This window comes from Oncorhynchus clarkii, chromosome 25 (assembly GCF_045791955.1).
Source record: "Oncorhynchus clarkii lewisi isolate Uvic-CL-2024 chromosome 25, UVic_Ocla_1.0, whole genome shotgun sequence".
Taxonomy (NCBI): domain Eukaryota; kingdom Metazoa; phylum Chordata; class Actinopteri; order Salmoniformes; family Salmonidae; genus Oncorhynchus; species Oncorhynchus clarkii.
This window is the reverse complement of record NC_092171.1, coordinates 30,393,058-30,419,813: the sequence shown is the minus strand read 5'-3', so window position 1 is coordinate 30,419,813 and position 26,756 is coordinate 30,393,058. Positions and strand designations below refer to the sequence as shown.

The window sequence follows — 26,756 nt, the reverse complement described above, 5'->3', positions numbered from 1 at the left end:
AAAGTTCTGAATACTTATGTAAATGTGATATTTCAGTTTATTTTTAATACATTTGCAAACATTTCTTACCATGTTTTTGCTTTGTCATTATGGGTTGTTGTGTGTTTGTTGAGGGGAATAAAAAACCCCATCTATTTTAGAATAAGGCTGTAATGTAACAATGTGGAAAAAGTCTAGGTCTGAATACTTCCCGAAGTGTGTGTGTGCTACTGCTTGACGACAAAAAAAATCTTTTAACCAACAGCCTGTCGACTAATTTGGGTCAGCCCTAGAATCAAGGAACTGTCATTTTGCGCTAGTGTTGTTGCCAACAGTTTCTTATTTGTGTTTCATGCTTAGGCATCAACTGTTGCTAAGTACAAGTTGGCAGAACAGCACTTCTCCCAGTTTTTCCCTGACCAGCCGCCTGTGTTTGTCTTCAGTCCTCCTCCTAAAGGGCGAAGCAGGCCCAAGAATGATTCTTCTCCTCGAGAGGTGAGGATTGGCAATGTACTTGTCCCAAATGGCTCTACAGGTCCTGGTCAAGTCGTACACTGTATAGGGAATAGGGTGCCATTTGGGACACATCCCATATGTACACCCTTTGTTATGATTACTCAGCGAATATGTTATAACAATCTTATTATATTGTAAATGCTAACTTTTTGTTTGACTTACACCATGAATTTGCTCAGTACGACTTGTGACGAAATGTGAACCATTTTAAGAGACGATTGCGTTTTGATTATTTATTTCCTTTACTGTAGGCAGCAGAGGAAAAGCTTCGTCTGATGCAGCAGAAAGAGGAGATGATAGCTACGGGTGAGTCCAGTAGATTAGTTGGATATTAGTAGATAATTCTTGTCATTTTATCATGTAAGTGCAAAAAGTAGTGCAGTGTTAGCATGTAAGTGCAAAAAGTAGTGCAGTGTTAGCATGTAAGTGCAAAAAGTAGTGCAGTGTTAGCATGTAAGTGCAAAAAGTAGTGCAGTGTTAGCATGTAAGTGCAAAAAGTAGTGCAGTGTTAGCATGTAAGTGCAAAAAGTAGTGCAGTGTTAGCATGTAAGTGCTAATGAGTCTGCCAAAATATGTATGAATGATCCCATGGTTTGGCTGCCACATTTAATCTATATATCAAGAATGGTGACAATGTGTTTTAATAAATCTGTCATGTTCAGCACATGAAAAGGCCAATCGGGAGAGGGAAGATGACCTGGGGGCCAAAAAGAAAGAGATGGAGGACAAAGAAAAGAAGAGGGAAGAGATGAAAAAGATGTTTGAAGAGGAGAAGCAGAGGAGGAAAGACGAGAAAGAACGCATGAAAGTGGAAAAGGAAAAAGTACGTTACGATTAACATTATTTTTGATCGATGTCACTGGGTTTTTAATTTACATTTGTACACCATACAACGTCTCAGATCACTTAATATAGATTACACTGTATGGATCGTAATACTATATTGCAGGAGAGAGAGAAGCTGAAGGAGGAGAAGAAGAAATATGCAGAGAGACTAAAGATCTGGAGCAAACCCAGAGAAGACATGGAGTGTGACGACCTGAAGGTAAGTAGCCCCAACCTTAGCTAGTTTTTGTTTGGCCTCATCCTCCGTAATTGAAAGGCTTACTTTTTCTCATTGATACAAGAAAGTTGGTGCTGTATAGGCAACTTCTGTGTTCGATATGAGTTGGCTATACAGCGGAAACTCATCTGCGTCCATGTTAGCCTTTTGTGTTTTAAGACACAACGGTTGTGAAACATTGTCCTAAATGGGATCTCTAAGTTGGCAAGTAAAGTTAGCATGTTTAGGCCTCTGACTCTCCTCTATGGAATCATGTCCAGGATCTCCCAGCCCCAGTGCCGGTGGAGACCCGTCTGCCTGCAGAGCTGTTCGGAGATGCTCTCATGGTGCTGGAGTTCCTCAAAGCCTTCGGAGAGCTCTTTGACCTCAAGGACGAGTTCCCAGAAGGCCTCACACTCGGTGAGAAACACTGGCAAAACATTGTAAAAATACCATCACTGGTTCTACAACTTCAGATTTATCACCCATGTTTGTAAAAATACAATCACTGGTTCTACAACTTTAGGTTTATCACCCATGTTTGATATTAGAATATAGTTAATTGTGTGAAAGTACAGTGACAGTCTGGTTTAGTGTGTGTTGTCAGGAGTTTTCTGACTGTTGGGCCTTGTCTGTGTGTTCCAGCGGTTCTGGAGGAGGCCCTGGTGGGGTCGGACCCCGAGGGGCCACTTTGTGAGCTGCTCTTCTTCTTCCTGTCGGCCATCTTCCAGGCCCTGGCTGAGGAGCAAGAGGAGGTGGCCCGCGACCAGGTGGCTGAGGTTGACGCCAAAGGTAGGGACAGAAACGGGCCTCGACAACGCTTGTTTACTGTCAACACCCTGTTTAGTCTACTTAACCGATCGTGATTGGTCACCAAATATACTTTGGTAGTGAGCAATACAAAGTTATCAATGGCGACATTTCACCCAGGCTGTAGGATTGACTGACTAATTACAAAGTTTAGCATATTGAAAAATCTATTAGTTTGTCAGTGTGTGAATCTTCCTTGTTGTCAGATCTGAGTGAGGCTCTGGATGATGATGCGGACCCCACCCAGTCTGCCATCAGTGCTGTGGCTTCCCTGGCTGCTGCCTGGCCTCAGCTCTACCAAGGTGAGAGAAGGACTACAATCTTTAATATAGTCAATGTTCATATACAACTACTCGCATATTTGTTTCTTTTGTACTGAGAGCCTGACTTTTCAGTGCATGTCTCTGTAGGCTGCAGTCTGAAGCAGTTGGACCTGGACAGCTGTACTCTGTCAGAGATCCTGAGGCTGCACATCCTGGCATCGGGGGCCGACTGCAACTCTGCCAACGCCAAGTTCCGCTACCAGAAACGTGGAGGATTCGGCTCTACAGACGACCCCTGTGTTGAGCTAAGGCTGGCCAACCCTGGGTTGCTCAAGAGGCTGTCCTGCACTGCTGTCTACGACCTGCTGCCAGGTGACTGACACACACACACACACACACACACACACAGACAGCCTCTTCAAGTTATGGCTTAAGAAAAGAAGCAGAACTGAAGAAGCAATTTTTCTTTCTGTGCCCCCAAGTGTTCGGATGTAGGCTACTAGTAAAGTTATCAGGCCTGTCAATCAGACTCAGGAAGAAAACAAGTTTCCCAGTAATATTGGTCGTATCTGGTGAACTGTTTGGTCTAGAAACACACCATTTAAGCTGTAGTAATGGTACAGCCACGGAGTTAACGACTATGCAAGCTTTTTTTCTCTCTCTAGGGTTCCTGGAAACAACGGTAGAGCGACGCTTAATCATTACAACATATCTGGCTTTTATGAGAATTCCAGTTCTCACTCCAAAATTGTCACACTTCTGAGCCATGCTTGGGAATAAGTACTGTTTATCGAATTGAGTGTAATTTGTCTGGTGTTCTGTCCCAGGTGAGAAGCTGAAGATCCTCCATGCGTTGTGTGGTAAGCTGCTGACTCTAGTGTCTACCAGGGACTTCATAGAGGACAGTGCTGACGAGCAGAGACAGGCCAAGCAGGAGCTCAGGGAACTGAAGGCTGAGCAGCACCGCAGAGAGAGGGAAGAGGCTGCAATCAGAGTACGGAAGAGGAAGGAGGAGAAGTTAAAAGAACAGGAGATGAATTTGAAAGAGCTGAAAGAGAAACATGAAAAGCTGATGGAAGGAAGAAATGGCGACATGAAAACTGAAGAGATGAACACCAGCACTGAGAGCCTGAAGGAGGAACATCAGACTGAAGATGAGGAGGAGCAGACGATCAACAGGACTAGGAAGAGTAATAGCCTTCAGTCCTCTTGGCATACTGCTAGCAATCATAGAAAGTGTTCACATAGTGTGACTCGATCAATTGTTGCGCATAACACTAGAATGCACATTTGCAATGGAAATGTTCTATATTCTGTAGTCCAGTTCTATATGCATTGTCAAATATTTTCACTTCTGGTTAGTACCATATTGCCATTCTAACACAATCCTTTGATTTCACCCTTAGTGATGGGCAGCAATCTCCAGGAGAAGCAGCCTAAAGAGGTGAGCGCTGAGCAGCAGCCGAGAGAGAAGGATCTCCAGGAGCGCATCCAGAAGGTTGCAGCCTGCACTTATATCCTCCCCCTGGGGCGTGACCGTCTATACCGTCGTTACTGGCTCTTCCCCTCCACATCTGCCCTCTTCGTGGAAGATGACTATTTCGGCCTGACTGAGGACATGCTGGATCCCCAGGAACCGACCTCTGAACAGGAGCCAGCCAAGGCTGAGGAGATGGAGGTGTCTCAGAACGAGGCCGGACAACCAGAGGACCTCTCCCAGACAGGCTCTACCCCAGACCCTGACTCCAAACCCATCATCCCAGCCCCCGTCCAGAGCAGCTCTGCTCCCCCAGTGAATCGTCCTAACCACTGGGCCTTCTACAGCAGTCCCCAGGAGGTGGAGGCACTGATCGAGGCCCTGAATCCACGGGGTCACAGGGAGAGCACCCTGAAGGAGGTCCTGGTGCAGGAGAAGGAACGTATTGCACAGCTCCTCTGTACAGCAACCGCCGACTGCTACCGCCAGACAGGTACTGACTAGGAGAGGCCTCTGGCTAGACTAGAGCAACCTGATCCAAATGGCAAATCAATCAAATGTATTTATTAATCATTTTTATTATTTTACATCAATTGTCATCAAGTCGGCTATGTTGGTTTGTCTCACTGCACTTCAGCTGACAATTGCTTCAGGAGTGAATGATTGACTGAATGCGAGAGTGGAATATCCCAAACTACTGGACGTTTGGGATACTCACTGTTTTGCCTGTCTTTTTTTCTCTCCAGATATTAAACCAGAGGCTGGTGTTAACAAAGCTGTCTCAGCCAAGTCCAAGGCTGCTTCTGCTCTTCTCCCAGAGGGCACAGCGGCTCCTGCTGAGGACTTCATGGGCAACAGGCTGAGAGATCTGCTGCTAGATATAGAGGACCGCATCTACCAGGGTACACTGGGACAAGTCAAGGTTAGACTACATCTACCAGGGTACACTGGGAATAGTCGAGTTTAGACTACATCTACCAGGGTACACTGGGAATAGTCGAGGTTAGACTACATCTGCCAGGGTTCACAGGGGCAAGTCGAGGTTAGACTACATCTGCCAGGGTTCACAGGGGCAAGTCGAGGTTAGACTACATCTGCCAGGGTACACTGGGAATAGTCGAGGTTAGACTACATCTGCCAGGGTACACGGGCAAGTCGAGGCTTTGGTTGGGCAATAGCTCTTTCTGATTAATAATTTGTTTTATTTCACATAGTAAAAAAAGTTGAGATGCAACCGCTTTACATTTTAGTCATTTAGCGCATACCATCTTATCCAGAGGGACTTCCATTAGTGCAAATCAGTTCATTCTTATAGTAATGATTAGGTAATTACACTTGGGTAAGATGAGGAATGAGCTGGTATGCAGAAGTGCTGTATGTTGAGTCATGAATTGCTTCATGACTGCAAAAAAAAAAAAAAAAAAAAAACTTTAAATACAAATGTAAATTTCAGTGAGTAAAAACATGGGTGCTTATTGTCTGATATCTTGTATGGTAGGTGATGGAGAGAAGTGTATGGAGGAAAGCACTGGAGGAAGGCCACTATGAACTACTGACCCCTGAGCTGAAGGAGAATGGTGTCACTAAAAGAGAGAACTGTGACGTGGAGAACATGGAAATGCATTACTTGAAAAAAGACAGGTAAGTACTGTACACTCACCACATCAAAGTCCAGTCTGTCATCTTGTGCACTGACATTAGCTAGCTATAATCAATATGGCTTGGGGGTGTAAACGTTAAAACAAAGTTGGGAACCGAACTGAACCCTCCCCCCACAATTAAAATCAGTGCCTTTGTCACAGCATTATTTTCTGTGTTATAGCCTAACTAGACCATTTGGTTATAAAGGCTTGGGGAAAGTTGTGTAATTTAAATAAAACCAGAGGAAGAGGACCTTTAGGTAACAAGGTGAATTTGCAAGACAATTGCGATTGTAGATTACCAAGACACATGCTCATGCCTGCCACGCCTCTCTCGCACTGCCCTGCCTGCTCTTTCTCTTTGCTACTGATGAGTGTTCAGTCTTTGGTATGCTGCATGTAGAATATCCTAGCTTAGGCTATTCATGGGACCGAGATGGAGGTACAGTATCTTCAGGCCAGTCTTTTGAGCACGGGGTTGGCTAATCTTTGTTGTTGAGTGGGTGGGGGTGTGTTTGCCTCATTATATGACATGACCGTAGGCTACCGGTATAGCCTGTATCGATTAGGCCTACCCTTTTCAGATAGAATGGTATGTGGCCCTTTGAAAGTGCTACGGAATGTCTTTTAGGCTACACTACGGCTTCTAAACGTCGACACGAAACCTTATCTTAAAAGAACTGTATTTTACTTGTCTGTAAAGTAACGCTGCTTCTAAAGCGGGACTCACTTCCATCACTAGGCAACCAGAACTGTCAATCCTAGCATGCCTGCTGCCTTGCGCGCGGACTGCTCTTTCCTTAAAGTACTTTAAAGTGTTTTAATCATCGGCTTACCAAGACATTTAGTAGACTGAAAGCACATCTAGCTACCCTACCATGAAAAAACAACACAGCAGGACATCAATCAGCGACGTTTATTGTTGTCAGGGAAACAATATAACATTTATATGCCGGCACAGAATTTTACTGACTGCAAAGGTACCGACGCTTCTGATGCAGCACTTTGAAGTGTCTGGAAGGTTATACATTACCGACATGTTACTGTAGCTGCGTTCTATGTTTTTAAAGGTTCGCGGGAGAGAACTTCATTGCCCGGCCCTAGTGGTCATACGAATGTAATTGGACCATTAAAGGCTCTGCATGGTCAATCCAATCTCTGCAGTGGCCGTACAGCATTTACTGCGATACGGCCTCTGGAGAAGTCAGGGCATTCATACTTCTTGGGCTTCGCAGAGCTGTTGTGTGAGGAAGTTATCAAGGAAGTGAGTTTGTTTATACAGCACCTCCTGCCCCCACCTACCGTCAATCAATCATGTCAATATTGACATAAAATTGTATGATTATATATCTTTTTTTTAAGTTTACCAAAAAACCATAAAATGGCGGTTTAAACGTTCAGAAAAGTTGTCCATTTGTCACATCCCTAATATTGTTACATTGAGATCAATTATGGTTACGTCTGAGAAAAAGGCATAGCCACCAGACACTTAAATAAGTTTTAAAAAATTATTCCCAGTGTTTCTTTATTGACGCCCTGAGCTGAGACTGCACAGGATCGATCAGTAAAAAGCATTTTTGTTTTTTTTCTCCATGTTACAGGTTTCACTGGTCAGGTTACAGGAGCTGAAGGCTGAGACCAAGAGGTTAGCTAGATATATGGTTACAGTGTGAGTTAGTTGAGAAAAAGCATTCTGTTGACTAACCCCAGTCCATAAAAATATGCGCAACCGTGGCTTTCAAACGAGGCTGCAATGAAAACTAATGGGACTGTAGCGACTGTGTTGTCATTCAAGCATTGATTGACATTGTAATGGCTCGATAGTATTGGAGAAAAGTAAGGAAAAAAACGGACCTCTCTGACACTGTACGTTAAATTGTGATGTCGTACAGCCTCTCTCCACCAGGTGAAGCTCTTCTCTCACGGATTAAAAACAGGAAAGGGACAGGGTAAGGACAGATACCTAGTCAATTAACGGAATATAATTTTTTTGCGTCATCACTGCAAGCCATCATGACTCTCAAAAGCCGTGACAGCCGCTGTTTACTTCTGAAGATAACTTTAGCGCCGCCCTAAAAACCTGACTCAAATTCGACACAAGCCTTCAAATAGGTATTTAATGACACATATAAACTATTTTATAGTGTTTTACTTACATTTTAGAGGTGATAAATTGGACAGTGATTAAAGCAGTTTCCCCACCCGACATTATTTTTTAAAGACCCGACGGAGCTCATTGCCTTCAAATCATGCGGAGAGGTGCAGCATGAAGGTCTCATCATTGATTTTATGGAAAGGGGAGAAGTTGTGCTTTATAGTATTCATATTACAGTTGACCTGGAAGTATTATGTTTTTTTGGGTGCTGAAATAAGGGAAATTGTAAGTTACAGTGCAATGTACAAAAGTGTGTTAGCTAACTATAGGTAACAGACTTGTAAAAATGTGGTGTGGAACTCTTTTTGTCAGTGTTTGTAATGGGGAAACTCATGACCCCAAGAACAAGCAACATCTGGTACAATAAGTCATACATTCCACATACCTTCCTGTTTTTTGTATCCCACAGTATCTTAGATTGTGCTTCCCCAGGAGTCAAAGTTTAACACAATCTCTCTCGGTCTTGTCCATGTTGTTCAGGTTACAGGTGTCATTGTTCAGGCTACAGGAACTGAAGGGGGATAGTATGAGCACAACGTCCACCAGCCCCAACACCCCTCAGATGGTCAACAACACTGTCCACTACCTGGCTCAGGCCCTGGCCCACATCCAACAGGGAATTGAGAGAAAGTTCCTCAAGGCTCCACTGGGTAGGCCAGCAAAACTCCCCCTCACATCATAACGCCTTCCTGCAAAGAAGAGGAATTGTCCCAATTGGCACCCTAATATCTTTTATAGTGCACTACTGTGACTAGGGCTCATAGGGAATAGGGTGCCATTTGGGACGCACAGTGTTGTCGTGTCTTTACTATCATTTAAACTGAAGACTTCGTTTTTATCAAAACTCAATTTAAACTGAATAATCATGTAACTGTAATTAACTAGGAAGTTGGGGCACCAAGGAAAGTATTCAGATTACAAAGTTATAATTTCCTAATATAACCTTTCAGATATTTTCATATCTGATCAATAGTCTTCTGTTTAATGATTTATTTATTTTACCTCACGTTAGTCTCATTCCAAACGTTGTAAATTGTTGGTTATCTGCACGAACCCAGTCTTCACTATGAGTCATCCATACATCAATTGTCTTAAATCATTTATTTATCACTAACTAAGTAATTCACAGAAATGCATAAACAAACAGTAAATATGGTTACATGAAATTATAGAATGTGCCCTAGTGGGCTGAACCGGCATGGTGGCTTGTTAGACAAAGGGGCAATGGGGGGTCGACTAAGAAGTCACTACAGAGCTAATTATAACAATTAAAATGCTAATCCCTTACACATGAATGCTCACTCATTCGGGAACAATTGCAATCAATATATATATTTACGCTCAGTGTGTCGTCTTGATCGCTGGTGAAAAGTATTTATTTTGTAGAATTGTCCGTCTCCCTCTCTCTCTCTCTCTCTCTCTGTCTTGGTTAGAGGGGATAGTTCAAAGTGACATTCGTTATAGAATGGATGTTTCGGCGGTTGTCGTTCTTCGCATTCAATGATGCCGAATTCCTAGCTGCAGACTAGTAATTAGTATCAAAGACTTGTTCTCATTCTGTCGGTATCGATAGTCTCAGAGTTTAACCACGTGGTATGGTTAAAAAGATTCAGCAATGGTCTACACCTTTTAGCCCTCTCGTAATTGAGGTAAGCTTGGTCTCAACCTTAGTCCTCCCCTAATGGAAAAAAAACATGGTCTGGTGATAATTTCTCAAAGTTGGGTTTTATTCAGAATGGCAGAAGAGGGCTGTCCCAGGATGTCTGACCCTAACTGGGCTCAGGGGCGGTCCTCTGATTTAGTTCAAATCAAAAGGGAATTGTATTTTTCTTCATTAAACAGGTCCAAAATCATATTACACCATTATACAAACAGTATCATCCTCACTCAGTCATCTTAAACAACAATTAGATGTAAACCTCATATCTGAGGCTATTATATAAACAGCGTTATGTGGCCACAAGCCTTTATATCCATATGGTCTAGTTAGGCTAATGTGGCCACACCGTCTCTCATGAGCTTCCCAAGTTTCCTGGATTTAAAAAAATTGTAATTGAGAATCTCTTGAAATGCTTTTTAGGCCACGCTTCTAGTTACAGACGATGTTCCCGCTAAGCTGCAGCTCCCCGGGGGACTGCTGTGCAGAAATATCAGCCCACCGAGAGAAGCACGAGATTTAACTTCTTTACTCAACTTTCTAGAGCAGTGGTCACCAACTCTGTGATCTCCAAGGCATTCTTAGTCCATCCCCAAACATTTCTGTAAAAACCCCAATGATAAAGCCTTGCGTTCCCATTTTTGTATTTTTTTTATTCATCATGGGCTGTTGACGGTAGGTGCACCCGCTTCAGCTGGCCTGCGCACCGGGTAGGCCAACTGTTGCCATTTTGAACCATTTCATGTGTCAGAAGGTACAAAATCTGTTTTCCCAGCGGGCCCAGGGAGGCCTACCGCTAGCCACTTAGATGGCTTAGATGACCCTGTCTGCAGTAACGTAGCAGGCATAAAAGAAAGCTCCAGCTAAGTTGATACTGTGAGATTTCAAAATGTTTAAAACCATGACTAGAGACTATCAATGAATAGAGCAAAGAGCTGCTGTTTTTGAGTGAGTTCTTGTTTAAGTTATAAATGCTACAACAAGCACTGCAGTAGTAATGAATGAGTAGGAAGGTTTAAAAAAATATATATATATATATATTAAAAAATTATTTAAAAAAAAAAATATCTATAATATTTCACCTTAATTTAACCAGGTAGGCCAGTTGAGAATAAGTTATCATTTACAACTGCGACCTGGCCAAGATAAAGCAAAGCAGTGTGACAACAGCACAGAGTTACACATGGGATAAACAAATGTACAGTCAATAACACAATAGAAAAATATATGTACAGTGTGTGCAAATGTAGTAAGGGAAGTAAGGCAATAAATCTGCCATAGAGGTGAAGTAATTACAATTTAGCATTAACACTGGAGTGATTTGATGTGCAAGTAGAGATACTGGGGTGCAAAAGAGCAAAAATAAATAACAATAAGGGGATGAGGTAGTTGGGTGTGCTATTTACAGATGGGCTGTGTACAGGTACAGTGATCAGAAAGCTGCTCTGACAGCTGATTCTTAAAGTTAGAGAGGGAGATATAGGTCTCCAGCTTCAGAGACTTTTTCAATTCGTTCCAGTCACTGGCAGTAGAGAACTGCAAGGAAAGGCGGCCAAATGAGTGTTGGCTTTGGGGATGACCAGTGAAATATACCTGCTGGAGTGTGTGCTACGGGTGGGTGTTGCTATGGTGACCAGTGAGCTGAGAAGGCGGGCTTTACCTAGTTAAGACCTATAGATGACCTGGAGCCAGTTGGTTTGGCGACTAATATGTAGCGAGGGCCAACCAACGAGAGCATACAGGTCGCAGTGGTGGGTAGGATATGGGGCTTTGGTAACAAAACGGATGGCACTGTGATAGACTGCATCCAGTTTGTTGAGTAGAGTGTTGGAGGCTATTTTATAGTTGACATCGCCAAAGTCAAGGATCGGTATGATGGTCAGTTTTACGAGGGTATGTTTGGCAGCATGAGTGAAGGATGCTTTGTTGCGATATAGGAAGCTGATTCTAGATGTAATTTTGGATTGGAGATGCTTAATGTGAATCTGGAAGGAGAGTTTACAGTCTAACCAGACACCTAGGTATTTGTAGTTGTCCAGAGTAGTGATGCTCGTCGGGCGGGCAGCGATCGGTTGAAGAGCATGCGTTTCGTTTTAGATGCATTTAAAAGCAGGAGGCCACGGAAGGAGTGTTGTATGGCATTGAAGCTCGTTTGGAGGTGTGTTAAGTGTTCAAAGAAGGACCAGATGTATACAGAATGGTGTCGTCTGCGTAAAGGTGAATCAGAGAATCACCAGCAGCAAGAGCGACATCATTGACATGCATGCATACACACACACACACATACATAGATAGAAAAGAGTCGGCCTGAGATTTGAACCCTGTGGTACCCCCATAGAGACTGCCAGAGGTCTGGACAACAGGCCCTCCGATTTGACACACTGAACTCTATTTGAGAAGTAGTTAGTGAACCAGGCGAGGCAGTCATTAGAGAAACCAAGGCTGTTGAGTCTGCCGATAAGAGAACGGTGATTGACCGTGTCGAAAGCCTTGGCCAGGTCGATGAATACAGCTGCACAGTATTGTCTCTTATCAATGGCGGTTATGATATCGTTTAGGACCTTAAGCGTGGCTGAGGTGCACCCATGACCAGCTCGGAAACCAAATTGCATAGTGGAGAAGGTACGGGGGAATTCAAAATGGTCGGTGATTTTGTAAACTTGGCTTTCGAAGATTTTAGAAAGGCAGGGCAGGGTGGATATAGGTCTATAACAGTTTGGGTCTAGAGTGTCTCCCCTTTGAAGAGGGGGATGAGCGTGTCAGATCTTTGGGGATCTTAGACGATACGAGAGGTTAAACAGGCAAGTAGTAGGGGTTTTGGCAGATAATTTTAGAGGGTCCAGATGATTCTAGCCCAGCTGATTTGTAGGGATTCAGATTTTGCCGCTCTTTCAGAACATCCTCTGTCTGGATTTGGGTGAAGGAGAAGCGGGGGGGGGTACAGAGCTGTTGGTAGGGGTAGCCAGGTGGAAAGCATTGCCAGCCGTAGAGAAATGCTTATTGAAGTTCTCGATTATTGTAGATTTATCGGTGGTGACGGTGTTTCCTAGCCTCTCCTAGTGCAGTGGGCAGCTGGGAGGAGGTGCTCTTATTCTCCATGGACTTTACAGTGTCCCAGAACTTTTTGGAATTAGTGCTTCAGGATGCAAATTTCTGTTGGAAAAAGCCAGCCTAAGCTTTCCTAAGTGACTGTGTATATTGGTTCCTAACTTTCCCTGAAAAGTTGCATATCGTGGGGGCTATTCGATGCTAATGCAGAACGCCACAGGATATTTTTGTGCTGGTCAAGGGCAGACAGGTCTGGGGTGAACCAGATCATATGTTCTTTGTTTTATATACTTTTTTTGAATGGGGCATGCTTATTTACAATGGTGAGGAAATTACTTTTAAAGAGCAACCACGCATCCTCTACTAACGGGATGATCAATATCCTTCCAGGATACCTGGGCCAGGTCGATTAGAAAGGCCTGCTCGCTGAAGTGTTTTAGGGAGCGTATGACAGTGATGGTCGTTTGACCGCGGCCCCATTATGGACTCAGGCAATGAGGCAGTGATCGCTGAAGTCCTTGTTGAAGACAGTAGAGGTGTATTTAGAGGGCAAGTTGGTCAGGATTATATCTATTAGGGTGCCCGTGTTTACGGATTTAGGGTTGTACCTGGTAGGTTCCTTGATAATTTGTGTGAGATTGAGGGCATCTAATTTAGATTGTAGGATGGCCGGGGTGTTAAGCATATCCCAGTTTAGGTCACCAAACATCTTCAATCTATTCACATATGGTGTCCAGGGCACAGCTGGGGGCTGAGGGGGGTCTATAACAAGTGACAACGGTGAGAGACTTGTTTCTGGAAAGCTGGATTTGTAAAAGTAGAAGCTCAAATTGTTTGGGCACAGACCTGGATAGTATGACAGAACTCTGCAGGCTATCTCTGCAGTAGATTGCAACTCCTCCCCCTGGCAGTTCTATCATGTTGGAAAATGTTGTAGTTTGGGATGGAAATGTCAGAATTTTTGGTGGCTTTCCTTAGCCAGGATTCAGACACGGCTAGGACATCAGGGTTGGCGGAGTGTATCGATAGTCTTGGGTATTTTTTTAACGTCAATATTTCACTTTCTCTGTTCATAGGAGTAACAACATGAATTTGTGCATGAGGCAGAAATAATGCGGTGAGACTCGAGTTTCACCATCAGCTGGAAGATGGTGTCTGTTTTTTGGTCAGTGGAGGAAAGGGATAGTGGAGTGATGTTGAGAAGCAGACCCTCAGTCTGCTGCGCTCTCCCTCCACTAAAGCTGACCATCATGTCCAGGCACCATCCACCCAGTAAAATAAAAAGCACATTATTTAAAATGTATGCTCACTCAGCTGTACTTCACAAGTAATATAACAATGGATATATTACCGGTGTGATCACATAGCATACCTCAAATTTTTGAAAATATATTTTTTTAAATGGCCTGAACAACAATGCATTCATTGGCAGGGCAATTTCAAGCAAAGTCAATATGTGGTCATGTTTTGGGCCTACAGCTTACTGCACAAACCTCATTGCCACAGTACTGTTTTTAATTGGTCAATGTTGCATGGCTTACGTTTTTTAAGTCGGATCTCGGCTTGCATTTTGACTGAGAAGGTTATCTTGATTCAGAACAGTGGTCGCCAACCTTTTCTGAAGTTTTCCCTGTTAACCTTATCAACGTTTCCATTTACTGTGGCAATTGTGATCGAATCAACGCAATATTAGCCACTTTCAATGCAACATATCGAATAAAACAAAATATGCAAGATATTATGTTGTAGGCAGAACGCATCAGAGTAGGATTCTATTGCAATGACACACATGACTCACATGACTCGCCTGTACTTTATATAGACTAGTGTTGCATAAACTATCAGACCTGCAGTATGCCTATATGCAAATAGACCATTGCCATATGGATCTGTGCCATTTACTTTGAACTGGACTGTTTACAGTATGGGCGGTCGTGAGTAGATGCGCTTGTTTTGAGATCAAAGCGGAGGCTGCATGTAGCCACGTGTGCCCATTGTGTTCATATCCTTTGCTAGTTAGTGCGTTATTAGCCAAATTATAGATCATTTGTTGTCAGGAATAGGGGAGTGATTGCTTCCTACAAGAGCACAAAATGTGTACGTTTCTAGACATCTTTGAAAAGTCAGTCAGGTAAAGTTATTTTCTTTTTTTTAAATTCTTAAAGGTACAGTGTTGTATTTTGAGACAGGCTTGAATAAGCTAAGTCGGCAGAGGGTAGCATAATTTGTCTGCTTCTTTGTAATAATGGTATGGGAATAATAGTGCGTTTTTAACTTTGTAAAGTGGTTTCTTGCGTCAAACAAAACAACCACACTTTGTCACATCCTTGTCTGAAGGACAAGTGAATAAACGGGTTCATGTCAAGCCCTGCATGTTTTTTTCAAAAGTCTCATGGAATGTAGGCTTACATTGAGCACTTCACATTGGCTGCTACTGTAGGCTGAATGATAGAACAGCTATTTCCATGTTAAAATGTTAATGAAGGTATTTTTTCCATTGTTTTTGATGGTAGGCCACTCTGGTAGGCCTACATTATGATCAAATAGCCACAGTAGCCAACTTGGCCACTGTTATAACTAACTTAAAGTGGGTACAGCCTCAGTGTTCAAAGTAAATGTACGCTGGAAGTTGGACAGAATTTTCACAACGTTCATGCACTCAGCAGACCTGAAATTTGCTCCGTGCTGGAAAAAATTGGAGGGAACATGGTCAGAGGCCTTTATCCGAGCATATTTTAACTAGGGCTGAGTAGTAAATGCTTACTTGATGTCAGCTTGATTTATTTAAATAATCACTGACTTTCATTGTTTGGGTTGAATTCTGTAACAATAAAACAATTCATACAAGTCCTGTGATGGTAGTGACTGCCCATTACTGCTTATCACTGATTAACCATTTATTCGCATTACTTTACAATATTTTTGTGTATTACGTTTATTTTATTTGACTTTATTTCATTACTAGTCATCTCTATAGAGCTGCTTCCTATGCTGTCTGACAGAATCACTATTTTGTAGTACTTCAAAGTAAATAAGGCATACTTTAATGACTGAATGCCAACTATCAGTCACTTAGATCATGTATTTTCATGGAGAGATATCTCACGAAGCAACAGCTGCTCTCTCTATCCCCTCACGATCACAAATTCTTCTTCCTCTTCCATACCAGGCATAAAAGAAACACAGACCGGACAAGTAGATGCACAATGACTTATGGTCATTGTAGGTAGTTTAGCTCATAAAATAAAGAATATTGGCCTGTTGGAAACTACAACTCCCTTCTGGATCTGATTCATCTTTAGAGAATGCGCTCATTGAGCTCACAGAAAAAAATAGAATTCAAATAATTGAATCGATGTCAGTCAGTTGTTTTTAAAAACTGAAAAATAAGACATTTTTGTTAATCTCTCAGCACTACTTTCAACAGACCTTATCTGCCAGCCAGACAGGGAATGAGTGCTACCTGTGTTTTAATGTCTGCTGTGACCTGTATTTTTCACACTCTAAACTGGTCATTCGAACAGTATGATCTTTTAGGGTTTAGGGCTTTTGATTGTGTTTGACGTTCAAATTGATATATTTTGACTTTCATGGCAAAACAGTGCCTCACCTTATTCCCCCTCCCAACAGGCGATGAAGACTCTAAAAAGGACCAGAAGGCAAAGAAGAAGGAGAAGAAAGATGAGGATCAACACAGTGAAGGTAAGGTTGATAGGAACAAAAAAGGCTAAATTACATCTTATACTTTTTCCTCTAGCATAATCAATTTGATGGTCTCACTCAAAAGACTGGTTATACCCCAATAAGGGTAACCTGAAGTTAGATGACAATATATAAAATGAATTCTATATTTTAAGGGAATTGGTGAGTGATTGCTGTTGATCTGACAGTTTGTCTCCCCTCTGAGTGCTGTGACAGTGGTGGGGTGGTGAAGACTGTTGGCTTATATTGTAGATGATGGAGAGGAGTGTTGCATTCTGTGACATGTTTCAAGTTTTTTTTTTATGTCACATGCACAAGGAAAGTGAAATGCCTTTCTTGCAAACTCTAAACCCAATAATGTAGTAATCAATGTAGCACTAAAAATAACAAGGTAGAACAAAAACACATGGGAAGGTAAGACACTATATGCAGGGATACTGGAGTGTTGGCGATAGATATGTATCGGGGTAAGGTGACTAGGCATCAGAATATATGATAAACAGTAGCAGCGGCGTGTGTGAGTCGTGTGTAACAATAAAATACATGGGTGGGTCAACTCAGTCAGTGTAGTTATTTAGGAGTCTTATGGCTTGGGGATAGAAGCTGTTCAGGACTCTCTTGGTGTCAGACTTGCTGTACCGCCAGCCATGCGGAAGCAGAGAGGACAGTCTATGACTTGGGTGGCTGGATTTTCTGGGCCTTCCAGACTGTCTGTCTCTCTTCTCTCTCTGAACCTCAGACGGTGGGGACGGTGGTCGGGTCTAGGGATAGGCACGGATATTTGAATATCCAAATGGACTTTAGTGTTTGATTACTTGTGAGAGTATACTTAAAAAAAAAAAATATTTAATAAGAGGCCTATTTTTAAGAAAATGTCATAATTGACTTGACAGTGCTACATATAAGGATAGATCATTACATTAGACATTTCAATATAACGAGTTGACAGGTTTTTTTGAGTGCGCCCCAATAAAGAAAGATGTACTGGTAGACAACACACTTTTCATGCGTGTAGCTTGTCGGACGATCAAAGCAGCGCTACTCAGAGGCTCCTTGTGTAGCAAGTGAAGTGGGAGATTTCTAATCGATGCAAAAAGGAATAAACATTCCGGAATTAAGTTGGCTAAATGAGAAGAAGTAGGCTGCAATGATCATCCAACCGGTAGGCTGTTTTTTAATATGAATGGATGTGAGGAGTGCAGCAAAATTGCCTTAGCCAGCTAGCAAGGCTAATTAACTAACTTAACTGGCTAGTGTAGTTAGCTAGCTTCTTTAACCTATCGCAGCAACAAGTTTGTCTAACTTGCGCAAATAGGTTTGGCTACTTTCTCTCTCTTTCCGTGTCAGACACACTGGCCTCTGCTCATCCCCTCTCCACCTTCTGTGCTGAAACAAGTGCACCTCCACACGAGCAAGACCCCATTGCAGTAGGAAAAGTCGTTTCTTTTAAACGCATGTATTTCGACTATCCGGATATCTGAAAAAAGTTGTGACATCTTAAATGCCCATCCTTGGGTGGTGAATACTGTAATAATGTCTGACTGTATGTCTCTTCTCTCTGACCAGACAGTAGTGACGGGGTGGTGAATACTACTGTAATAATGTCTGACTGTATGTCTCTTCTCTCTCTGACCAGACGGTAGTGACAGTGGTCGGGTGGTGAAGACGGTCCAGGAGCGTTGGAAGGAGTCTCTGCTGTGTTGTTCCAGCATGTCCCAGGTCTTCCTCCACCTCTCCACCCTGGAGCGCAGTGTCATTTGGGCCAAGTCCCTGCTCAACGCCCGCTGTAAGGTCTGTCGCAGGAAGGGAGATGCAGAGAACATGCTGCTGTGTGACTGCTGCGACCGAGGACACCACATCCACTGTGTCCGCCCCAAACTCAAGGTAGGATGGATGATGCTTTTCTTCACACATGGCCTATGGATACCCTGTGTTTCCCCTACAATTTTAATGGCGGGCAAGCACATTCTGTCCCCCCCTCCCTAAAATAATTGGAACTCGATCGATAATATTGGTATGAAACCTTTTCGAGGTTCATTTGAGGACCCTGTTGTCTTGAAAAGTAACCTGATGAAAGAGTGTAGTTCCCCGTCACCTGTAACTCTGCTGTCTACTGTACCGGTGTAATCTAAACCTATTCTTTGCTCTGTGTTGTGTCCAGGCCGTCCCAGAAGGGGACTGGTTCTGCCCGGAGTGCCGTCCCAAACAGCGAGCCAACCGCCTCCCCTCCCACCAACGGTCCTCTGTCAACTCTGAGGAATTGGAGGAAGAAGACTCTGGGGAGGAGACGACGGAGGAGAAGAGGTGTGTTCTGAGCGTTACTGTACTTCATTGGGTTGAAAGTAGGCAGACCCCATTTAGTCCATAGGCTGTTGGTCGACCGAGACTTCTTTAGTCAAGTAGTCACAAATTATATAGATTTTTGTGGTACAAAACACCTGTCTAATTTGCGCCTTTCTCAGTGGACTAATCCATTGTGGAGGCCGTGGGGATGGCACAGTCCATCACTCCAAGACGTCCTACTGAAGTTGTATATGTTGATATTACATAAGAACAATGGTGCAACACAAATACAAAATATTTATTCTATAACAAATGCGCTTTCTCCTGCGTTGGTGGTCGCAGTCCACGGTTCTGAAATGTAATCTTCAGTGTGCCGTTAAATTGGCGCCTTTCCCTATATGTTGCTATGTGCATAATAGCGAAGTTAACCAGCGTATCGGTGTTGAGAACAATACGGCGTGGCAGTAATGAAGTGAGGAAATGGGCCTTGCCTTAATTGTCTAAGAAAATTTAGGAGAGGAAACCCCAATTTAATTAGGTCTATAATCCAATAGCCTAACTGTTTAATTTGTCTGGCTTTATAAATCCATATACACAGTTGAAGTCTGAAGTTTACATAAACTGAGTTTAAATGTATTTGGCTACGGTGTTTCACAATTCCTGACATTGAATCCTAATAAAAGTTCCCTGTCTTAGGGCAGTTAGGATCACCACTTTTTTTTTAAGAATGTGAAATGTCAGGATAATAGTAGAGTGATTTATTTCAGCTTTTATTTATTTCATTACATTCCCAAAGTTTACATGCACTCAATTAGTATTTGGTAGCATTGCCTTTAAATGGTTTCACTTGGGTCAAACGTTTCAGGTAGCCTTCCACAAGCTCCCCACAATAAGTTGGATGAATTTTGGCCCATTCCTCCTGACAGAGCTGGTGTAACTGAGTCAGGTTTGTAGGCCTCCTTGCTCGCACACACTTTTTCAGTTCTGCCCACAAATTTTCTATAGGATTGAGGTCAGGGCTTTGTGATGGCCACTCCAATTACTTGACTTTGTTGTCCTTAAGCCATTTTGCCACAACTTTGGAAGTATGCTTGGGGTCATTGTCATACAACTCTCCTTCCGTGGCCTCCAACTGCTCTTAAACGCAAGTAAAACTAAATGCATGCTATTCAACCGATCACTGCCCGCACCTGCTCGCCCATCCACCATCACTACTCTGGACGGCTCTGACTTAGAATACGTGGACAACTACAAATACCTAGGTGTCTGGTTACACTGTAAACTCTCCTTCCAGATTCACATTAAGCATCTCCAATCCAAAGTTAAATCTAGAAATGGCTTCCTATATCGCAACAAAGCATCCTTCACTCATGCTGCCAAACATACTAAAACTGACCATCCTACCGATCCTCGACTTCAGTGATGTCATCTATAAACTAGCCTCCAACACCCTACTCAGTAAACTAGATGCAGTCTATCACAGTGCCATCCGTTTTGTCACCAAAGCCCCATACACTACCCACCATTGCGACCTGTACGCTCTCGTTGGTTGGCCCTCGCTTCATACTCGTTGCCAAACCCACTGGCTACAGGTTATCTATAGGTCTTTGCTAGGTAAAGCCCCACTTTATCTCAGCTCACTGGTCACCATAGCAGCACCCACTCGTAGCACTCCAGCAGGTATATCTCACTAGTCATCCCCAAAGCCAATTCCTCCTTTGGTCGTCTTTCCTTCCAGTTCTCTGCTGCCAATGACTGGAACGAACTGCAAAAATCTCTGAAGCTGGAGACTCATATCTCTCTCACTAGCTTTAAGCACCAGCTGTCAGAGCAGTTCACAGATCACTTCACCTGTACATAGCCCATCTGTAAATAGCCCATCCAATCTACCTCATCCCCATACTGTATTTATTTATTTATCTTGCTCCTTTGCACCCCAGTATCTCTACTTGCATATTCATCTTCTGCACATCTACCATTCCAGTGTTTAATTGCTATATTGTAATTACTTTGCCACCATGGCCTATTTATTGCCTTAACTCCCTTATCTTACCTCATTTGCACTCACTGTATATAGACTTTTTGTTTTATTTTGTTCTACTGTATTATTGACTATGTTTTGTTTATTCCATGTGTAACTCTGTTGTTGAATGTGTCAAATTGCTATGCTTTATCTTGGCCAGGTCGCAGTTGTAAATGAGAACTTGTTCTCAACTAGCCTACCTGGTTAAATAAAGGTTAAATAAAAAATACATTTAAAAAATGGTCCATTTGGAAGAACCATTTGCGACCAAGTTTTAACTTCCTGACTGATGTCTTGATGTTGCTTCAATATATCCACATAATTTTTCCTGCCTCATGATGCCATCTTTTGTGAAGTGCACCAGTCCCTCCTGCAGCAAAGCACCCCCACAACATGATGCTGCCACCCCCGTGCTTCACGGTTGAGATGGTGTTTTTCGGCTTGCAAGCATCCCCCTTTTTCCTCCAAACATAACAATGGTCATTATGACCAAACAGTTCAATTTTTGTTTCATCAGACCAGAGGACATTTCTCAAAAAAGTACGATCTTTGTCCCCGTGTGCAGTTGCAAACCGTAGTCTGGATTTTTTATGGCGGTTTTGGAGCAGTGGCTTCTTCCTTGCTGAGCGGCCTTTCAAGTTATGTCGATTTAGGACTCGTTTTACTGTGGATATAGATACTTTTGTACCTGTTTCCTCCAGCATCTTTATAAGGTCCTTTGCTGTTGTTCTGGGATTGATTTGAACTTTTCGCACCAAAGTACGTTCATCTCTAGGAGACAGAAAGCGTCTCCTTCCTGAGTGGTATGACGGCTGCGTGGTCCCATGGTGTTTATACTTGCGTACTATTGTTTGTACAGATGAACGTGGTACCTTCAGGTGTTTGGAAATTGCTCCCAAGGATGAAGCAGACTTGTGGAGGTCTACACTTTGCTGATTTTCATTGGATTTTCCAATAATGTCAAGCAAAGAGGCACTGTGTTTTAAGGTAGGCCTTGAAATACATCCACAGGTACACCTCCAATTGACTCAAATGATGTCAATTAGCCTATCAGAAGCTTCTAACGCCATGACATTTTCTGGAATTTTCCGAGTTGTTTTACAGGCACATTCAACTTAGTGTATGTAAACTTCTGACCCACTGGAATTGTGGTACAGTGAAATAATCTGTCTGTAAACAATTGTTGGAAAAATGACTTGTCATGCACAAAGTAGATGTCTTAACCGTCTTATCTAAACAATAGTTTGTTAAAAATACATTTGTGGGGTGGTTGAAAAACGAGTTTTAATGACTCCAACCCCTAAGTGTATGTAAACTTCCGACTTCAACTGTATCTACAGAAATAAGGCGTATCCTGTTTTGTGTTTAATAGTCTACTTTTTCTGCGAGCACCAAGCCTCACAACCACATGTCAGATAAAGCAATTTCACAAATTTGGCTGTTTTGTCATATCTTAGCTATGCTGTAATAAAGGCTTTAAAAATATATATAATAATTTAACAAACTCTGGTATTATAATTGATTTAGTGTTTACACTGTTCCAAGTAGTCTGCACATAATAATGAATAATATGCATGCAGCTCTTGCTCCTATTCAGTCCTTTTTCTTAATCTCCTTATTGTTATTACAATAATTATAATCTGTATGCCTAAGTGTCAGCGATTAGGTGAATGGAGAAGCGGAGTCAGGCGCAGGACACGGGTATGAGTATTAATCTGAATTTACTCAAAATGTAAGCAATGTTCCAACAAGGAAAAACACAAATATCCAGAGCACAAGGAACGAACCCACATGACAATGACAATCACTCACAAAACAGAAAGGGAAGCCAGAGGGTTAAATAAGGAACATTGATTATGGAATGGAAACCAGGTGTGTATAATGAAGACAAAACGAAAATGAAACATGGATCGGTGGTGACAAGAAAGCCGGTGACGCCGAACGCCGCCCGAACAAGGAGAGGGACCAACTTCGGCTGAAGTCGTGACACTAAGAGCGAGTCCGGTTTAGACTTAATACTTTAATTTACGCCTATTTCAATATAGGCTCCTGTATCTATCAATTATTCCTTCATGTAATCACGCAGCATACATGCTTTGAAATGCAATCAAGCATTTTCGTTTTAAAATGTAATAACAAAGGGAGCCTTGAATAATTAGCCTGTTTTTTTGTCTTTGCTGTAATAAAGGCTTCATAAAAAATATAATTAGGACAGTCTATGGTACTTATCATTTTTGTGTTTACACTGTTCCAAATGGTCAGATTTTTTAAAATTGTTATCTGACAGCACTTTATTGTAATCTGACATCACTTTATTGTAATCTGACAGCGCTTGCTCCTATAACCTCCTTTCCACAATTAAGTAAAATGTCTTACACAGATCTGACTTCCCTCCTGAGTAACCAGTAAACATTCCCCTGTTTCGAGTTTATTTTTCATGTCCACTGCATCAATTTTGCTGTCACGTTTAGAGTTAATAACCAATTTATTGATGCGATTATGATAGGCTATAGGTCAGGCCTTATTGGTCACTAGCATGCAATGCACACCTTTCAAGCAAAAGTTGAGGGAATAGGGAATGTTTTTCCTAAACAAATTAGGGATTTCGGTAACAGAACTTTTCAGCCCAGAAATGACAAACTAAATGGCTGTAATTATGTTGCAGCTTCAGCACGGACGGCGAGATAAACACATGCTGTGCTGCCTGTCAGATGCAGGACCACATGCGCCAGACAGACACTTGCTGAATTTTTTATATTTGCTTTTGAGACATTTGTGTGTCATTATTTCATCAAACAGTGCGCTTAAAGCATCAGAAAAGCTCAGTGCATAGGTGGTGTCTATATCGATTGGTCTTCAACAACTTTTTGTTGTTGTACAGCCGTAGTTTATATTAAATTGAATACTTTAAAACAATAAAAACAACCCAACACATTTAGTTTATTCAGATATCTGAAGTTTCCCTCCCACAATTCTGTCTCCCTCTTCTCCTTTAGTACCGCTAAAAAGGTCCGGACTGCTGTGAAACCTCCTGTGCCTACTACCAAAGGAAGTCGGTCAAGCAGGACCAACTCAAGTCATTCCACCCCCCGGAGCCAGCAGACCACCCCTAAACAGGCCCCCTCAGCTGGGAAGGGAGCTGCTTCCAGGTCCTCAGGGAAGAAGCCCACCCCAGTCTCCAATAAGCCCACCCCAGTCTCCAATAAGCCCACCCCAGTCTCCAACGGCAGACCTCCACCACGGCCAGGCAGCAGAGTCAGCTCCCGGCTCAGTCATGAGATATTGGCAACCAACGGTACCTCCAGCAGGCCAGGCAGCCAGCTCACTCCATCTCTGTCTCTGGCAGACTCCCGTAAAAGACCAATCTCAGGTAAGACCAGTTAAGACAGTGGGAGGGGAGATGGAAGAGGGTTGTGTTAGGTGATTAAAAATACAAAATTGTGTTCTTGTAAAGTAGTGCGTTAACATGATGTGCCAGGGTCTTTATATTGCTGAAGATGTAATGCAAAAAAAAAAAGGTATGTCTGTATAGAAGTGTTGAATGTTAATTTTCTCATGTATCAATTACACAATTTCCCTCTAGTTTCTAGGCTTTCTCACTCACTGTGCTCATCTTTGCATTTATATTATCCTTCTGCTGTTTCTCCAGCAGAGGTCTCCCACAAACCCAGGCTGGTCCTGACTCCCTCAGTCTCAGGTTCTTCTTCCAATCGTCGCAGCTCAGGGAGGAACCTAGGAGTCCATGAGCTGTCTGCCTGCGAGCAGCTGACTGTAGAGCTAGTCAGACATGAAGACAGCTGGCCCTTCATGAAACTGGTGTCTAGGACACAGGTAATACTTGACTTTATTTAAAGGAGAGGCACGCAGAGCGACGTGCATGCGTTTAAAAAAAACAGCACGCACACATGCAGGCACTTCTATGAATATGTTTTCCTATACTATTACATAACTAGCTACGTCACTAGTGACACACATACAGTGCCTTCAGAAAGTATGTATATACCCCTTGACTTATTCCACATTTTGTTGTTACAGCCTGAATTTAAAATGGATTCAATGTATTTGTTTCTCACCCATCTGCCACATAATGATAAAGTGAAAACATGTTTTTCGAAATGTTTGCACGTTTACTGAAAATGAAATCCAGAAATATCTTATTTACTACATAAGAATTCACACCTCTGAGAGTAAATACTTTTGTAAAAGCACATTTGGCAGTGATTACAGCTGTGAGTCTTTCTGGGTAAGTCTCTAAGAGCTTTCCACACCTGGATTGTGCAACATTTACCCATTATTATTTTCAAAATTCTGCAAGCTCTGTCAAATTGGTGGTTGATCATTGCTAGACAACCATTTTCAGGTCTTGCTGTAAATTTAAGTCAGCTTGTAACTCTGCCACTCAGGAACCTTCACTGTCTTATTGGTAAGCCACTTTGGCCTAGATGGCAGTGTATGTTCAAAGTTTTGACTGATCCAATGACCCATTGCATTTCTGTTCAAAATGTTGTATCAAGTCTGCCAAAATGTGCCTAATTGGTTTATTAATACATTTAAGTTCATAACTGCACTCTCCTCAAATGATAGCATGGTATTATTTCACTGTAATAGCTACTGTAAATCAGACAGTACAGTTAGATTAACAAGAATTTAAGCTTTCTGCCATATCAGATATGTCTATGTCCTGGGAAATGTTCTTGTTACTTACAACCTCATGCTAATCACATTAGCGCACGTTAGCTCAACCGTCCCGCGGGGGGACACCAATCCTGTAGAGGTTTTAATTACTTCTTACTACTTTTTTTAAATGACCTGATTTTGTCTCCTCACTTCTGCAGGTTCCAGACTACTTTGACATTATCAAAAAGCCCATTGCGCTGAGCACTATCCGAGAAAAGGTTAACAACTGTGCATATAAAACAGCCAGTAAGTTGAGATTTTGCTTTTTTGTGTTAACTAAAACATGTTTATGCCGTCATGTTTCTGTACGTCACCAGATGGGACATTTTATATATGTTTTTCTCACAGCGGCGTACGTTGAGGACGTGGAGCTTATGTTCGCCAACTGTTTACAATACAACCCTCAGCACACAAATGAAGCTAAAGCAGGAACAAGGCTCCAAGCCTTCTTCAACTCAGAGATCTTTAACCTGGGGCTGGCGGACCGGACCACTCCTCCACTGAAGCGGTCCCGGATATAAAGCCGACTGACTGAAACTACTTGGTCGTATTCATTAATGCACACCGTAGCAATTTGTTTTTTACCTGGATGTTTTTCAACAAAAACCTATTTCTTCTTGGACAAATTCAGGTAGTCCCTTCCTGTTTCGCTTTTGTTTTCATCCATTTTTTTTTCTCTAGTGAATACCATAATTCATTGGAAAGTCTGAACATTCCCAAAGCATTGTGCAGTGTAATATCATTCCCTCAAGATAATGCAGGAACAACTAACTCGCTGAAAGTATTTGCACTCAATATTTGAAAACGACTCTTTTCTATTCTTATTCACTCAGGGAAAACTAATTGTGGTTGGAAATAAGTGTTTTTAACAGTGCATTTTTATATTTTCTATCTTGTGAGCATTTCTAGACTTTCTTTGTGCATGTAATTTTCTTTGACCATTTCAGTTAATTTAGATGACTTAAGTATTAACTTTAATATGGACAGTTTTGCATTTGTTCGTTTCACAGTACTGAACAGTAAAAACTAATTTTGCATGGACTGTTTCAGGTTCCCATCTTTCAGGGAAACACTACACTGGAATCTGATTTACTGTTCCTTATTTCCTATAATTCATTGGTTATTTATTTTAGTTAAGCTAAGAACTTGCTTTAAATTATATTTTTATAGAACATGTTTGTTTTTGTAAAGAATTATTGGCATAGGTTTTAGTTCAAACTATAGAAAACTGTTTTGTGGTAGGGTTTAAATACTGAGTTTTGTCCCCCTAACTTTCTCACCTCTGCTTTTGTATTTGCTATCGTGTATATTTTCTATATGTAAAAATAAATTCACTGTTTTAATATTTCTTGGTCAGCTCTCACTTGTGTTGCCAATCTCTGATTCATAAATATGAAGTTCCTGAATATATTAATGGCGTCTATATTTTAGGTTAATATTTTTTCTACACCTCACTGAGATAAAATGGGCTCAATATTTTGTAG

The 26,756-nt window shown here is 42.1% G+C and overlaps 1 protein-coding gene across 5 annotated transcripts in view; it reads left to right on the top strand.

Annotated features, from left to right (window-relative positions):
* Nucleotides 1-26,617, top strand: part of LOC139383372 (bromodomain adjacent to zinc finger domain protein 1A-like) — a 40,091-nt gene extending 13,474 nt beyond the window's left edge. For 3 of the 5 annotated variants that reach the window (XM_071127894.1, XM_071127892.1, XM_071127893.1), the window contains exons 7-26: nucleotides 340-474; nucleotides 747-801; nucleotides 1,158-1,318; nucleotides 1,445-1,540; nucleotides 1,819-1,957; nucleotides 2,183-2,329; nucleotides 2,554-2,649; nucleotides 2,758-2,982; nucleotides 3,438-3,800; nucleotides 4,017-4,580; nucleotides 4,834-5,009; nucleotides 5,586-5,728; nucleotides 8,363-8,532; nucleotides 16,218-16,289; nucleotides 17,926-18,173; nucleotides 18,451-18,593; nucleotides 23,592-23,965; nucleotides 24,248-24,426; nucleotides 25,431-25,518; nucleotides 25,621-26,617. In XM_071127894.1, the coding sequence (XP_070983995.1) occupies nucleotides 340-474; nucleotides 747-801; nucleotides 1,158-1,318; nucleotides 1,445-1,540; nucleotides 1,819-1,957; nucleotides 2,183-2,329; nucleotides 2,554-2,649; nucleotides 2,758-2,982; nucleotides 3,438-3,800; nucleotides 4,017-4,580; nucleotides 4,834-5,009; nucleotides 5,586-5,728; nucleotides 8,363-8,532; nucleotides 16,218-16,289; nucleotides 17,926-18,173; nucleotides 18,451-18,593; nucleotides 23,592-23,965; nucleotides 24,248-24,426; nucleotides 25,431-25,518; nucleotides 25,621-25,793 (3,747 nt within the window). In that variant the 3' untranslated portion in view covers nucleotides 25,794-26,617. Of the gene's footprint in view, nucleotides 1-339; nucleotides 475-746; nucleotides 802-1,157; nucleotides 1,319-1,444; nucleotides 1,541-1,818; nucleotides 1,958-2,182; nucleotides 2,330-2,553; nucleotides 2,650-2,757; nucleotides 2,983-3,437; nucleotides 3,801-4,016; nucleotides 4,581-4,833; nucleotides 5,010-5,585; nucleotides 5,729-8,362; nucleotides 8,533-16,217; nucleotides 16,290-17,925; nucleotides 18,174-18,450; nucleotides 18,594-23,591; nucleotides 23,966-24,244; nucleotides 24,427-25,430; nucleotides 25,519-25,620 lie in introns of all 5 variants that reach the window. The other 2 variants (XM_071127891.1, XM_071127890.1) reach the window with 1 other exon arrangement.
* The last annotated feature ends 139 nt before the right edge of the window (nucleotides 26,618-26,756 follow it).